Genomic DNA, 16,313 nt, shown 5'->3' with positions numbered 1-16,313 from the left:
GAATCAATCACGAAGACATATATTGGCACCTAACAAAATGTAATAAACGAAGACTAATGAAATTGCTATTTTGTTCACTTAGGTACTTTACCTACTAAAAGAATATTAAGTTCAAATTCTTCAATATTGAATACTTTTGCCTCAAATATTCATAATAATAATAATTTGACATTATTATCTTCTAAATTTTACTATACTCACTCAGTACTCACACTCAATAGGGGATCAACACTGTAAAAACATGTAAAATGGTTGTGTTTCAAATGACACAATTGCCCATGCACTTACTATCATATATTTTTCATATTTAAGTTGTGATACTATTAATTAACCAGATGAAGTACGTATACTAATTTAATTGTAGTGATCTAAAATATAGTGAATTTTTTTTATCTATTTTTTGGAAGTTATGTGGTAGGTAATACTTCTTCCTCTACTGTTAGAGCACACCCTCTCTATGAGTATGTAGAAGCGATTTTACTCTAGTTTTTTTTATTTATTTTTTACAAGGGTGTTATTTAATTGTAACAAACTTCTCGTAAGTTTTCGAGAAATTCTAAATAATTTACAATGTTGAATACAGAGTTAAAACAGTTGTTTTCACACGCTTATAAAATATATAAATAAGTATGTGTGCGTGCATGCAACAAGCTATTTGAACTATGTTTTCAGTACTCTAAATTATTTTAAATTTCTTGAAAACTTGCAAGAGCTTTGTTGTAACTACAATGAACACCGATATAAAGAAAATAGGATGAAAATGCTCCCATGTACCCATACGGGGAGTGTACTGGATCGGTAGGCTAAAAAAGACTACCCTACCATCACTATAAAAAACGTGACTTTTGCCGGCGCATTTTTGCACCGGCAAAAGTCATGATTTGCGCAGGCAAAAGCTAGATGGGCTTTGCCGACACATTTTTGCATTGGGAAAAGGTGACAGTCGAAGTCCGTCGATAATAAGACTTTTGTCAGCACAAAACGGACTGTGCCAGCAAAAATATGGACGCGTCAATGAAAAACTTTCCCACGGAATTGTGAAAAACACTTTTTGCGACGCCAAATTATGCTGGCAAAAGTGTAGCTCTTTGCCAGTGTTAAATTATGCCGGCAAAAGTTAAGTTTTTTAGTGGCCTAAAATTTTATCGACAAAGGTGAAAACCTTTGGTGTCGCGATTTTGCGCCTGTAGAAGCCAGACTTTAATGGCATGAAATTGCGCCGGAAAAAGGCAATTTATTCTTTGCGACAAAGATTTTTGGCGAAAAAATTATATTTAATAATTTTAATTTTAATATATATTAATATTAATTATTTAATTTTGATTTATTTAGTAATAGTATTAAAATAAATTATAAATTAAATAAAAATTAAATTATAACTATTAATGTTAATTGTCTCCACTAAATATGAAAATATAAAAGTTGTTTAGTAAATTAACATAAATTTTGTATCTAATTATATAAACTCCAAATAAATAAATAAAAATAAGTTCTACAAGTGGGTACTGTCCTGATCATCCGAGCCCCCGTAAGCATCCCCACCCCCGTTAGCTGCACCATCGTCCTCGTCATCAGCATTTTCAGGATCCTCTTCTGGCAAGTCCACATTAACTTGTTCATTGTCTCTAATAATATAAACTTGAAATAAATAAATAAAAAGTGCTCTACAAATATTGACTAATGTCCTCATCCTTGTCCCCGTCAGCTGCACCGTTGTCATCGTCATCATCCACTTCTAGTTCCAAGTGCACTGTAAAATCAGGAACCATAGCTTCGCTAATTCCACTTAAGAGTCTGATTTTCACTACGAATAGTTAATTATTTTAATTTTTTGTTACTTATTACTTTGTCTTATCAAAGATATGTAGATTCCAAATACAATAATAATCATTTTATTATTTATAATTCTGTCTAGTAATATCATTTACCAAAACTCTACATTTTTCATTATTACCAAAATTAAAAAAAAAATCATTATTACAAAAATTCTACATTTTTCATTATTAACTTATATTTCAATTAGTAAGTTATTGTAGACACCTTTTTTTGTCAACTTAAATTTGAAGAGCACTAAACAATATTTCAGAAAAGAAGAAAAGAACAGTAGGATTTTTACATGGTTCAGCAGTTAAAATCTATCTAGTCCACGAGTCAATATTATTGATTTGTAATACTCTCTCAAAGCTTTCTCAGAGCAATTCAACAGAGTATTCTCAGTGCTAATTTGTGTGTGAATACAAATGAAAAATATCATGCTATTTATAGACCTGGATAGGAGAATATCTTCAACCAACTCAGGGAAATTACAACCAATTATTCAAATTTTAAATAAATGTAAATATATACATTAATTACATAATATGCCATGATAATTGAGATTAAATATCTGATAACAACAAATCCCTAAGGAATAGGGATTTCCTAACAATTGTCATGTGCAAAACATGTTGCTGATCTTGAATGCAAGGTTAACACGCTTTCAAGGTCGACCAAGACTTCGAGCTCGTTTTTTCAGTCAGCCTCCTCCTCACCTTGTGGTTTCTTCAAACTCAGTCTTCGAAGACCAACGCCTTCAAGCTTGCAACTAAGACTCTATTAATACCCACATGCTTCGGAGAAGATTCTTTCTTTCAAGCTTGAAACTTAAGCTTGAACCTTTCAACTTGTGCTCGATCACCAACAAAAACAAATCTGGAATCACCCATTTATGCAAGTGTTCAACCAATGTTTGTTATTTTTGAACTTACGCTTTTCAAGCTTACATTTTGAGGCTCATTTGTTCATTCTCGAAATTTGGATGTAACAGTTATGACTTAATTTTATTTAATTGTAAAATTCTTCCCAATTTTAAACATTAAATAGTAACAAAAAAATTATCTACCTTACAATTTAACTCTTAATTTATTTACTAATAATTGAATTATTTATTTTTCTATATTAAGTGATAATATTATTATCTTAAATTTTAGTTTCTTACTAATTAAACTTTAAAATATTTATTACTTACCCTAGACTATACTACTTAATTTATTAATACATGATTAAAATTAATCACATCACATTTATCCAATATTGCATAAAAAATATCAAACATTTTATTATCACCATCAAATACACATCACATTAACAAATTTATCAAAAGTAAAATACATATACATATTACCCATTTTCATAAATTAAAATTAATTATTCTTATTTTATTAAAAATAAACTAATAAAACCTAAATGAAAATTTCACATAATCTAAACAAAATATATAATAATAAATACATACAATTTCACAAATTGAAAATTTGTGAGTTCTCCAAATCTCAAACAAACATTTAAAATCAGTAAAAAAAAAAAAAAAAATTCGAAAAGATAACGACTTAAATTTATTATATCCAAAAATTAAAAACATGCACACAAAAACTCAGAATATCCAAACTTACAACACAAACACAAAATAAAAATTAAAAATACAACCATTCATTTTTTTTCTTAATAATTCAGTTAATTTATTTATTCTCTTATTAATTTCACAATTCATTTTACAATTTACTAACAAAACTTTTATATTAGTTTACTAAGAAAATATCATATAAATTTCTAATAATAATCACAAATGCATAGATTAAGAACACAATAATCATACTTACATTTTCATCACAAATCTGATTTTATAACAAAAAAAAATTATAAAAACTTACAGTTTCACATATCAATATTGTAAATAAACAAAAGCTCATTGTGAGATTCACTTTATTGACACATTTCAGATTTAAATCAAATAAATAAAAACATAAAATATCATATTATCATCACATTTTAATTTACAAAACAGAAAAAAAAATACATACATACATGAAATTTTCTTACCAATTTGTGACTTCTCCAACTCCAAATCATAGATTTCTGTCATTAATACTCCCTAAATCAGATTTCTCACAAAAGCAAAAATTCAATACATTAAAAAAAAATGTATTTTTAAGAAAATATATACAATGAAAAAAAATAAAGCATACCTTCGATGGTTGGAGTGCTCGGAGGTGCGGCGACACCAGGGTCGGACTGCTCTGAGCAAGCGAAACTCAGAAGTTCGAAAATGTCGGGGTCAAAGTGCTTGGATCGAACTAGTTCATAGAGGGAGAGGGGGGAGGAGAGAGAAATGAAACTAAAAAAATGAGGAAGAAAGGGGTTGTGCGGCTGACTTATTATCACGTGAATTTTTCTTGTGCATTTCAAAGCGCCGGTAAAAGTCAAAACTGTGCCGACAAAAGTCATCCAAAACACCCTAGTTTAAAATGATGTATTTTCATTAAATGATACTTTTGTCGGCGCGTTTTATACTTTTGTTGGCACAGTCAAACACACTGGTAAAAGTAAAACTATCGATCAACAAACTTGAGGTGGGAATTTTCCTGCAAGAAATTTACAAAATTTTTAGGCACTTTCGCGAAATGTTCTGCTAAAAGTGTTTTTCTCGCGAAATGCGCCACTAAAAGTCATTTTTGCCGACGCTTTTCACGAAATGCGTTGCTGAAAGTCCATTAATGTAATTTGTTTGATTAGTTTAATTTTTATTCTTAAGTCACATCGGCCATAATCAAACCATTAATTAGGTCTGAAATACTCCATAATTAGCCAAGGTTACAAGAAACTACTACCCCGAGTTGAGATCGACTATGATTCACACCGATAGCAGATCTTTGATCCTTAATAGTCAACAAGAACAGTCTTGGTTAGTGAAACTGTTAATCTTGGAAGATCTTGCAGGTAATCAGACTGTTGATTAGGTCTAAAATACCCCATAATTAGCCGAGGTTGCAAGAAACTACTACCCCAGTGTGAGATCGACTATGATTCACACTGATAGCAGAACTTTAACCACTAACATTCAACAAGAACAATTTTGGTTAGTGAAAATGTTTATCTAGGAACATCCTGATGGCAACTAGATTGTTGATTAGGTTTGAAATACCCCATAATTTTTTATTTGGCTTCAAGAAACTAATGCCCAGGGGTGTGATCGACTATAATTCACATCGATAGCAGAACTGTGAACATCAACAGCCAACTTGAACGGTCACTATTAGTAAAATTGTGTATCTTAGAACATCACAGGCGTAATCAAACCATTGATTAGATCTGAAAAATCCCATAATTATCCAAGGTTTTCAGAAACTACTACCTCGAGATAAGATCGGCGATGATTGACATCAAGTTTATAAATTTTTCAGACACTTTTGCCGGCACATTTCACAAAATGCGCCACTAAAGGTGTTTTCCCGATGCATTTCGCGAAATGTGCCACTAAAAGTCACTTGTGACGGCACTTTTCACAAAATGCGCCACTAAAAGTCTAAACACATATCTGATAGCCAAAATGTGAGATCTTTTGCTGTCACATTACAGAAAAATGCCAGCAAAAGTGACTTTTACTGGTGAGTTACCCAAAATCACCAGCAAAATCTCATTTTTTTCCAGTGTCAACAACGTCAGCAATTATTCAAACTTTTGCCGGAGCACTTCATGAATAACGCCGAGAAAAGTCACTTTTTCCCAAAGTCGTCTTTCTTGTAGTGCATAAACACTCCCTATATTTTTTTATATAATACTATAATAACTTTTTCACATTTATAGGTCTCTCATTTATCATATCTCCTTATAATTTTATATTTAAAACAAATAAAAAGATTTCAAAAAATAGAATTTGTTTATCTATATATATATATATAAATATAGGTTTTTGATGTGTATTAAAATATTGTTTATTTATATATAAATACAAGTCAATACTAAATATAGTAATATATAAAAATATATCATACAATACAATTCAATATATTACTATACTATATAATATAATACAGATACTAAACCGACCCTAAGATACATATTATCTTATTCTATATTTACTATTTGTTAAAAAAGAGTTCGTTAATGATCATTGCGAAAGTCATGTTATGGAGAGCTCGAAAGTACGCTGGGATAACAACTTTTTTTTTTTTGAGAAAAAGGCCTCATTAAAACCTCAAGAGTAAACCCAATGGGATAAACCTCAAGAGGAAAAAGAGTGCCTATAAAATATATTGATCAAGTAATGTCATCCTGAATTACAACATTGATACACTCGGGGTATCCAGGCCACCAAACAAAATCATTAGAAAGAGATAAAGCAAACTTAGCCAAAGAGTGAGCAACACTATTGGCCATCCTAGGACAAAAAGTAAAGGAGATACTATGAAAGGAATTACAATAAGCAAGAATATCCCTAATAATATATCCTAGATAAGAATGCTCGATCTTGTGACTGTTAATAGCACGGACCACATTGGCACAATCAGATTCAATGACCACCGTATGATACCCAAGTCTTGAGCACAACAAAATACTGTGATAAACCGCCAAGGCTTCAGCAATAGTAGGGTCCAATAAATGATCCCATGACCACGTACTAGAGGCAAGGACCATGCCATGAAAGTCACGGAAAACCGCCCCAACACCAGCCTTCTTCGCAACATGGTCAAGACCAGCATCACAATTAATTTTGACAACATCCTCCATTGGTTTCTCCCATCAATGCACTTTCGGAGCTTCCCTCAAGGACTCACTGGCGGGGAGAGAACCACCATTGGCATTCAAGTGACGATCTAGAAAAGCCAAGCTCCATTCAATAACCATCTGATCAGGAAGAGTAGTCTTCTCATCAACAAAAATATTACGGCGATACCAAATACGCCATAAGCACACAATGAGTTTTCCAAAGTCAGCTACAGATAAAGAATCTAAGCAATTTAACAAAAACTCATAAATGTCCATTCCAGTGTAAGGGGGAACATGCATAATATTACCAACTGTGTGTCTACAGTTACTCAGTTTATCACAATTCCATAAAGCATGGATTGCAGTCTCAGGACCCTTCAGGCAAAAAAGGGCATAAAGAAGCAACAGGAATACCTCGATTGCAAAGATTAGAAAAGGTAGGCAGCCAGTTATTAGCACCTCTCCACAGAAATTGCCTCACTTTCCCAGGAATATTTAATTGCCAGATTTTAGTCCATAACACCGAAACTCCATTAGAACCTGAAGCCTGGCCCATCCCCAACAAACGAATGGCCTGCCAATAACCACTTTTGACGGTATAAAAACCTGAAGACTCAAAATGCCATATAACACAATCAGTAACAAGAAGATGATTGCAAGGAATAGAAAGAATAGCAGTCGCCTCTTGCACATTAAAAGCCTCATTGATCAAACCAGAGTTCCAATTACCATTAGGAAGAAGAAGGCTAGAGACCATTGCATCTTCAGGAAGAACATGATTCGAACAAGACCTGTCACCATTCAGGCGGGGAATCCAGCGGTCATGATACACAGAGACATTATTTCCATCTTTGATAAGCCACCTAGCCCCAGAAAGAAAAAGCTCTTTACCCCATAAAATTGATCTCCAGATGAAAGATGATTTTTTTGAGCTAGTAATAGTAAGCACTGAGGAAGTAGGAAAATAGAGTGCTTTCATAACCTTTGCAACAAGAGAATCCGGATTAGAATAAAGTCTTGCGGCCTGCTTAGCTAACAAAGCTTGATTAAACAAGGCAAGATCTCTGAACCCCATTCCACCATCCGACTTGTGCCAACAAAGTCTCTCCCAAGTACACCAGTGTAACTTCTGTTTTTCCACATTACCATCCCACCAGAATCTAGCACAGAGTCGATGAATTTCTTTAATGAAGCTGACAGGTAGGTTAAACAAGTTCATAGAATAAGCAGGGATAGATTGGATGACAGATTTAATAAGCACCTCTTTCCCAGCAGCAGAGAAGGACCGAGATTTCCAGCTAAACAATTTTTTCCAAATACGGTCTTTGAGTGATTGAAAAAGACCTTTCTTACTCTGCCCAGCATAACAGGGTAAACCAAGGTACTTCTCATGGCAAACAACCACAGGAACACCAAGAATAACGGCCATGTCAGTAGCATCACTAGAAGAAATCCGAGAACTAAAACACATGGCAGACTTAGAAAAATTCACAAGTTGACTAGAAGCCTTACCATACCAATCCAGAAGCTGCTTAAAACGGTGACAAGCAAACACTGATGCTTTGAAAAAGAAAAGGCTATCATCAGCAAAAAGGAGATGAGAGACCTGGGGACCAGTACGCCCACAAGAGAGACCCGAGAGTGAGCCATTCACACAATCACGCTGAACAAGAGCAGACAAACCTTCAGCACAGATCAGAAATAGAAAGGGTGACAAAGGATCCCCTTGTTGAAGACCCCTGCCAGGTATAATATTACCCAATATTTCACCATTCAGATTAAAAGCATAGTCAACCGAAGAAATACAAGCCAGAACTAGACTGATCCATTTCTCATGAAAGCCCAGTTTCCTCATAAGGCTACATAAGAAACTCCATTCAACACGATCATAGGCTTTAAACATGTCAAGCTTGAGAGCAAAAGCATCGGTTTTACTTTTAACACGCCGTTTTAGATGGTCAACACACTCAAAGCCAATCATAGCATTATCAGTGATAAGACGTCCAGGGAAGAAGGCACGCTGCTCATCAGAAATCACTGAACCCAGAATCTCACGTAATCGATTAGTCATAGATTTTGCAATAATCTTGTAAAGCACATTACACAAACTAATAGGACGAAAATCCGAAGCATGTTTAGGATCATCAATTTTCGGGATAAGAGTGATAAGAGTAGAATTAATACCTTAATATGCCCACCCTCATTCAAAAAATGGAGACAAACAGCGCTAACTTCAGGACCAACAGTATCCCAATACTTCTGATAGAAGCCTGCAGACATACCATCCTTGCCAGGACTTTTAGAAGGGCTCATTTGGAAAAGAGCCTTCCTCACATCCTCGCCAGTATAGGGTCTAGTCAGTTGATCGTTCATACGAGAAGTGACCTTTTGTGCTGATATGGATCCTGTTCTTAATGCTATTGTTTCCACTGGGATAACAGCTTACATGGTTACAATTCCTTATAAACTTGGGACTTGTTATAGTCGTGTGTCAACCACCATATTTTTAATGGATATTTGTTTAATTAATACGTTTGACTGTATTTTAATATATTCTTTTGTATTTCAAATTCAATTTAGATATCTTGTAACTTCCCTAAAATTAAGGGAAGAGATATTTTGTAAATCAAATCTATAAATAACCTAGATCATAGTCATTTATTGGCATGCACAAATTTTGTACTCAAGCTCTGTGACATTGCTTTAAAATCTTTAACGCATACTACATAATAAAAGTGACTCGTGGACATAGGTAGATTTAACTACTGAACCATGTAAAAAATCATTGTTCTTTCTCTTCTTCCTTTATTGTTTATAAGTGCTTAATCTCACTTATTTTATTTTAGTTCATGAAAAACGTCGTCAATAGTTCGGTGCTTTCATCGAGAGCATTAAGCATTCTTTCAAACTTCCCGTTTTCTCAAAATGATTGCAATAAACATTCCTGAATCTGGAAGTGGACGGCCACTGCCAAGAATTCCTAAGAAGAACATTCCTTGCACTGAAGAACATCCTCGACAGCCTGGCAAGTAACCAGTCAAAGATCAAACTCCTGATGAAGGGAGTGCATCATCGACACTAGGAGACCATAATCAATCGTAAGATCCTGGTCAAAGTTCAAGACCACCAAACCAGGATTACTACAATCCTGAGAGATACATACCAATGGTACAATTAGAGAATCAAAGGCTACGAAGGCTGTCCAAGGCTACACGATTAAATGAGGAGATGGTGAGACGGGTGGCCGAAGCCCAGGCATCCCCACGAAGGACTAGGGGAAACCTCGAGGAAGAACGATGACTAGAATGGCCGAGCAGAGAGCCCGACTGGATCAAACAAGGGCTAAGGTAAGTACTGGAGTTAACCAGACAAGGATTTCATCTCGAAACCTGACACGTACCAACCACACTAGAGAAATTCCTGCATACACTGGGAATAACAAAGCTACCCTACAAGCAGCTCGAAATACTAACCCAGAACCTATGAGACCAGCCTAAAAAAATGAAAGGCCGCCACCATCTCCAATCAAACATCCTCCATCTCTGATTAGGTATCAATCACTGGTATGAGACATTCCATAACCTGGCCTAAGTGGACCTCGAGCAAGAGAGGGGACTCACAAAAGGCCTGCTCGAAGTGCAAGGAGTGCAAGCCAAGACAAAAATCCTCAATCTAGGCCCGAGCAAAGAGATAATTGCGAGGTCCCAATGGGAACAAACCAAGGGCATAGACAAGGGAGATAACCCCAGCCATTTTGGAGTTATATGTCGAGGTCACGTGCTACTGGGATTAGGGTACACATAGATAATCCACTTCAAAACCACGCCCAACAATAAAGGATTGTTAGCTTTCTCTATGACAACCAAGATTATAGTAGATCGGTGAGTGTCTATAACACAGAACCAAGGTATTACGAGTATTATTCTCATAATGGTCCCGACCTTTGAGACCACCTGAACCAGTTACGGGGGCAATACAATCAGCAAAACCCAGACTTAATGGCACATCTAAATGCCCAAAGAGAGCCCTTACAACCTGTATATGGGAATAATTATAACTTGGTAGTACAACAAGGAGCTGGAATTCCTCTGAACAATAACCAGCCCCAAATAGTGTAGGCTCTGCCCCTAGTAGATCCAGTCCAAGATAGGTGTAAATGTGGAATTTTTTCCTTGTGAATTCTATTCACAAGTGAAGCTCTATACTACGAGACATCCTGAAAGGGCATCACATGATGGTGAGGGAGTTGGGGTAAGAGAGTCACCCTCACTAGGCGAGGGACTTCGGCCACTTGCCAATCCAAACTTCACCCTCGCTATGCGAGGGCCCCCAGCTGGCCATCCGCGTGCGCCCCATTCCAGCAGGCATCAAGCCTCGTCCACACTCGGAGGAAGAACGTCAGCCTCGCTATGCAAGGGTGAGGGCTGTGTTGAGGTGTCCGTGCTCCTAGCCTCGCGACGCTGCACCTCGGAGGAAGAACGTCAGCCTCGCTATGCGAGGGACCCTCGCTATGCGAGGGTGAGGGCTGTGTTGAGGTATCCGTGTTCCTAGCCTCGCGACGCTGCGCTAGGAAGGAGAAGAGGCAGCCTCACTATGCGAGGGTGAGGGGTGTGTTGAGGTACCCGTGCTCCTAGCCTCGTGTCTATGCGATCCGCATAGGCCGGCCCTGACCCTCGGCACCTCGACTTCTCAAGACATGCATAGGATGAAGCCTCCTTGGCACAGGCATGAGATCACTTAGGGGAATCTTGTTGATATGCCAAACGAACATGGAGCATTGAACGGGAATTGATGAGGACCACCGAGTACGGAACACGTGCGCTGACACGGGGTGTACGGTTATGGAGAGAACAGAGGCACGACCCTATGATCTGCGTCTGAGGAGTAGTGGCGGTACGGACCTGTACGAAGAGTGGTGAGACCACTTGGACACCCCCGACCATGCGCCAGAGCCGACAGTACTATGTCCAAGGCCACGACTCTGACACCATCCGGGTAGACACCACTACGCCCTGAGCAACTACTTTATCAGAGTACCTATGTACGTCCCAGTGGTCTGGGACTTGTTTGTATCCTGGGCCAATAGAGCCTCCCCTATAAATAGGCTCCAACCCCTCAGGCTAAGGGGTTGGAAAACTGAATGTAAAAACGAGACTTATGAAATATATGCTTCTGGTTCTCATGTTTGCCTGAGTTTTCTCCTGTTGTTTAGAGTTCTTTCTATCTAATTCATAGCTTCTTACAGTATAGAGATTGAAGTTTTCTAACCATCAATCGTTGACGAGTTCTTACCGTCAACAGTTTGGCGCCGTTTGTGGGAACGTAAGCACCAAGCTACTGTTCTGCCATTACTTCCGGCAAGGAAAAATGCCGAGACGTTCGAAGCGTCTCAAGGACCCTCGAGAGGTGGAGGTCCACCTTACCGGAGTCCAACTGAAGGCCTCCATGAAGGATCCACCTCCACCCCGAGACGTAGACCCCCCAAGGGACCCTGAGGTTCACCAGAATGATAAGGAGGCCTCGTCTCCGGGCATCCCGCCCGGTGAGAGTCCTCCAAGGACAACTACTGCACCACCCGGGAACGCCAACGAGTTCCCTCCTCCCAAACCACCGAAGGTACCGAACTCCGGCCGGCAAGACCCGGGCCCCTCAACGCACAGACGCGATAAGCAACCCCGGGTCCATTCCGTGAGCTCGAGTTCTAAATCTCGTTTCTATGAAGAGGAGATTCGTGAACTGCACCGTAGAAACCAAAGACTGGAGACTACCCTGGAGAACATGCAGGAGGTGCTGAATGGCCTGTTGCAAGGTAAGTCAAACGTGACCCTGCCCAAGAGGAAAGAGAAGGGTCGGGAAACCACTGTCCCGGTAGACGACGGAAGAACCAGAAACTCCACCAGTAACACCCCCAGGGAAAGGCCACAAGAGCATCCTAGACCATCGAGGCCACCCCAGGAGCCAAAGCAAGGGAACAAGGGTGGCTCTCGCAACGACGTCGAGGTCACCTCAAGGAGGACGCCCTCAGACCTACGAGAGGAGCTCAACAAGAAGAGGGCGAATAAGAGAACTACCCCTCCTACTGTCCCCCGGGACGGCAAAGGAAAGGAAGATGTCAACCCATCCATGTTGAGGGACTCCCTGAAGAAGAGGAGGCAAGACCTCGATACGGAGATGAAGAGCCTGCGGAGTAAGATTGTCACCGTGTCTGGAGGGCAGAGCCTTGAGGAAGAGTTTGACTATGAATCGCCTTTCACCAAAGAGATCCAAGCCATTCGACTCCCAGCCAACTTGAAGGAGCCTCATATGACCCCGTATGAAGGAAGCACTGACCCCAAGTACCATCTAGACGCATTCAATGACTTAATGAAGCTGAGGGGGATAAGTAGCGGGGCTAGATGCCACTGTTTCGCAGTCACGTTGAAAGGGCCCGCATACAAATGGTTTAAGAGACTTCGACCGGGGTCCGTCAGGTCTTGGCAACAATTTTCAGACGAATTTCTCCAGCAGCATCATGCCGTGCGTGATTATACAATGCCAGGAACTAGCCTAGTCAATGTAAAACAGGGCGAAAATGAGAGCCTAAAAAACTATATCCATAGGTTCAATATGGAAGCGGCCAAAGTGGGGAGCCTGACCCGCAAAGAGTTAAAAATGGCCATCACCGCCGGGGTGCTTCCGGGAAGCAAGTTGTGGGATAATATGCTCAAGAGGGAAGTCACAGATCTAGATGACTTCTACGAGAGAGCGCAGAAGTATATTCGTGTCGAGGATGGTCACGCAAACTTAAAGGCGGGAATGGGCGAGTCCCCTGCACAGCCCCCAACCAATGAAGGGTCGAATGGTGCGAAGAAGAAGAGGGCATACGAAGGATCGAGGGATGATCAACATAGAAAACCCAAGCAGGGAAGCGACCCTAGGCAAACGGCTTATACTTTCTATACGGACCTGACGGATACAAGGGAGCATATCTACATCACCAACGAGAAGCGGGTTCCCTTCAAGAAGCCCCCACCAATGAGGAAGGATCGGTCCCAAAGGGATCCCAATATGTACTGCCAATACCACAAGGATATTGGTCACACCACAGCAGAATGTATCCACCTGAAAGAAGAAATTGAGGAACTCATCCGCAGGGGGCACCTAGGTCGGTATGTCAGGAAGGAAAGGCTGAAAACGGAGGACGAACCAGTGCTATCTAGGACGCATAGAGAAGCTCCAGAGATACAGGGGGAAGTGAGAACTATTTTCGGAGGTCCAGGGCTTGGGGGAGATTCCCGGAAAGGACGAGATCGGTATGCTAGAGAAGCCAGGCGAAGTCCACCACCCTGCATTATGAGTTTGGAACAACGACCCCCAAAGAGCTTCAAGGGAGAAAATGACCCGATCACTTTCACTGAGGAGGACGCGCGGGGGGTACACTTCCCCCACAATGATCCGTTGGTGTTGACAGTTCAGTTGGTCAACCGGCGGGTGCATCGAGTCCTCGTAGACAATGGAAGTTCTGTGGACATCTTATATCGCCCCGCCCTGGAAAAGATGGGTTTGGGCATCAGGCACTTGAAGCCTTGTCAATCCTCCCTATACGGGTTCGCAGGGGACTCGATACAACCTTTAGGGGTGATCGAATTAGCACTCACTATGGGTGAACAACCCCGACAAACCACGATCATAGCAAACTTCGTCGTAGTAGATTGCGCCTCTTCTTTCAATGCGGTATTGGGGAGACCATCCCTAAGAGAATTGAAAGCAATCACTTCAATATACCACCTCACCGTCAAGTTCCCAACTCCTGGTGGGGTAGCGAGTATGAAGGGAGAACAAAGAGAGGCGAGGGAGTGTTATAACACCTCCCTTCACAAGTCCGAGAAGCCATCAGAACCAACAGCGATGGTGATGCACGGAGGTACAAACCCACAGGGACAAGACCCCAGAATCACGAAAGGCCCAACCAGGTAAGATTAGCAATGAGACTCCCACGCCTGGTACAAGTAGTAGCTATGCTTAGTTTGTTGCAGGTTATGCTATTTTAGTAGATAAGAATCAAAGAGGTTACCTAGATAACCTCCCAAGTAGATGTAAGCCTTTTACCTATCTATATATCGTTGTAATCCGACTACCATGAATGAAACTGTCTTCCACTTCGTGTGTAACTTATTTCTTTATGCGAATATCAACTAAAGTCCCTGCCGAGATAAATCTCACCAGGTACTTGGGGGGCAGGACGACAAAAGTAAACAAAAAAAAAATTTGTCTCTTATATTCACAAGGATTAGCTACCCTTATGAATATCAAGGGATTGGTTCGAAAGGATGACCTCCGACGAAAGGCCGACACCCCAAGAGGTGAGGTTGTAAGGAGGGAATCACCCAATAAGTCTAGATCGGCCATTAAGCCGGCTAGCCCAAAAAGGATCTTACAAGGGACCCTTGGAAAAAAAAATAGTACTATGTATAAGGACGAGAAGGACGCTTCTCGCAAAAAGTAACAAGCGCGCGCAAAGAATATAAAAGGACCCCAACAGCCCAACGGGTTAAAGTGTCCTTACAAGTATAACCAAGGTGCACCAGAAATGTTATCTCCGTCAAATAAAAAAAAATATGTAATCCACGAACAACAATGATAAGAGGGACTCATCAGAGCCCCTTAAGTTTGACAAAAAAAGAGAGAAGAAATGGTACAAGGGATTACATAACAAAAGCATACATAGACAGAGTACAAGGGGATCAACGAATCTCCACCGTGATCTTTCCACTCAGAAATCTTCTCGACGGCATGGTCCCCGAAAGGAGATAGGTCAACGGTGGGGTTAGTCCTCCAAACAGCATGCAACGTTTTCCCGATTATGCGATCCTCCACGTTCACAAGCTCAGCCTCAAGCACAACGATCCTCCCGTTAAGAGTTTGGATGGTAGCCTCCAACTGAATGTTGCTCTAAGAGGTTGAGGCAGCCCGGGCCAAGGCGGTATCCCTCTGGCATACCATCTCGGCCAGTTGGCTGGACAAGGCATCCTTCGCAGTCTGGGCCACCGAAAGGTTCCTCAGCGCCTCCTCAAGCTCGTGTTGCAACCGTTGAGCCGATGAAGAGTGGGAGGCAAGCAGCCGATGGTTCAAAATAGAGGCCTGAGTGAGGACGAAGATATGAAACAAAGCCTTAGGGGCCTTAGGGGTCAGATGATACACCAGAAGTAATATAAAAGGTATTTATGTGGCTATCATAAATTAATAAACCAAGTATCGCGACAGTTACCTGCAAGGAGGCTCGCATATAGGCATTCTCTAGCTCAGCCTCAGGAACATCGTGCAGCGTCCCCCATTCACCCTCGGGGAAGTTTCCCAAGTGATGGCTCATGGCTTCCCCATATTGGCTCGCCAGGGGATGATCTTCGGGAATAGAAACATGAGCTGAGCCGGGGGAGGCGCGAGTGCTTGTCGAGGCCCGTTTTGGCAAGGATGGGGACCGAGAAGGCCCTGAACCGTCCACAGTAGTGCGAGGAGCAGAAGAGTGCGAGGTCGTCTCCTGGGGTAAAGAGACGCCTGTGGATGCCCACCTGGAATGCCCCCTCGGGGGTGAAGGATCCCCATCAAAAGAGGGAATGACAAAATTCCTCCTAGGCATAGGGGGGCAAGGGGCAGGGGCGTCAAAGGCAAACTCACCGCTAGGCGTTAACGGCGACATCCGAGAGGTAGCACCGCCAGTATGACCGTCATCTGCTACACCCTTAGCCCTGCCAGCAACAGAGTACAAGCAGGAGTAGTTCTCAGACACCACGGTCTCCTCAACATCCATA

The 16,313-nt window shown here is 40.6% G+C and overlaps 1 protein-coding gene across 1 annotated transcript; it reads right to left on the bottom strand.

Moving 5' to 3' along the window:
- Positions 1 to 6,075: 6,075 nt before the first annotated feature.
- Positions 6,076 to 6,546, bottom strand: LOC133819465 (uncharacterized). The gene has a single exon (XM_062252730.1). It carries the CDS (start codon positions 6,544 to 6,546, stop codon positions 6,076 to 6,078), a length of 471 nt encoding a protein of 156 aa, XP_062108714.1.
- Positions 6,547 to 16,313: the final 9,767 nt, after the last annotated feature.

Source organism: Humulus lupulus, chromosome 1, assembly GCF_963169125.1.
Source record: "Humulus lupulus chromosome 1, drHumLupu1.1, whole genome shotgun sequence".
Taxonomy (NCBI): Eukaryota; Viridiplantae; Streptophyta; class Magnoliopsida; order Rosales; family Cannabaceae; genus Humulus; species Humulus lupulus.
The sequence above is the reverse complement of the archived record's forward strand: the minus strand, read 5'-3'. Positions and strand labels throughout refer to the sequence as shown.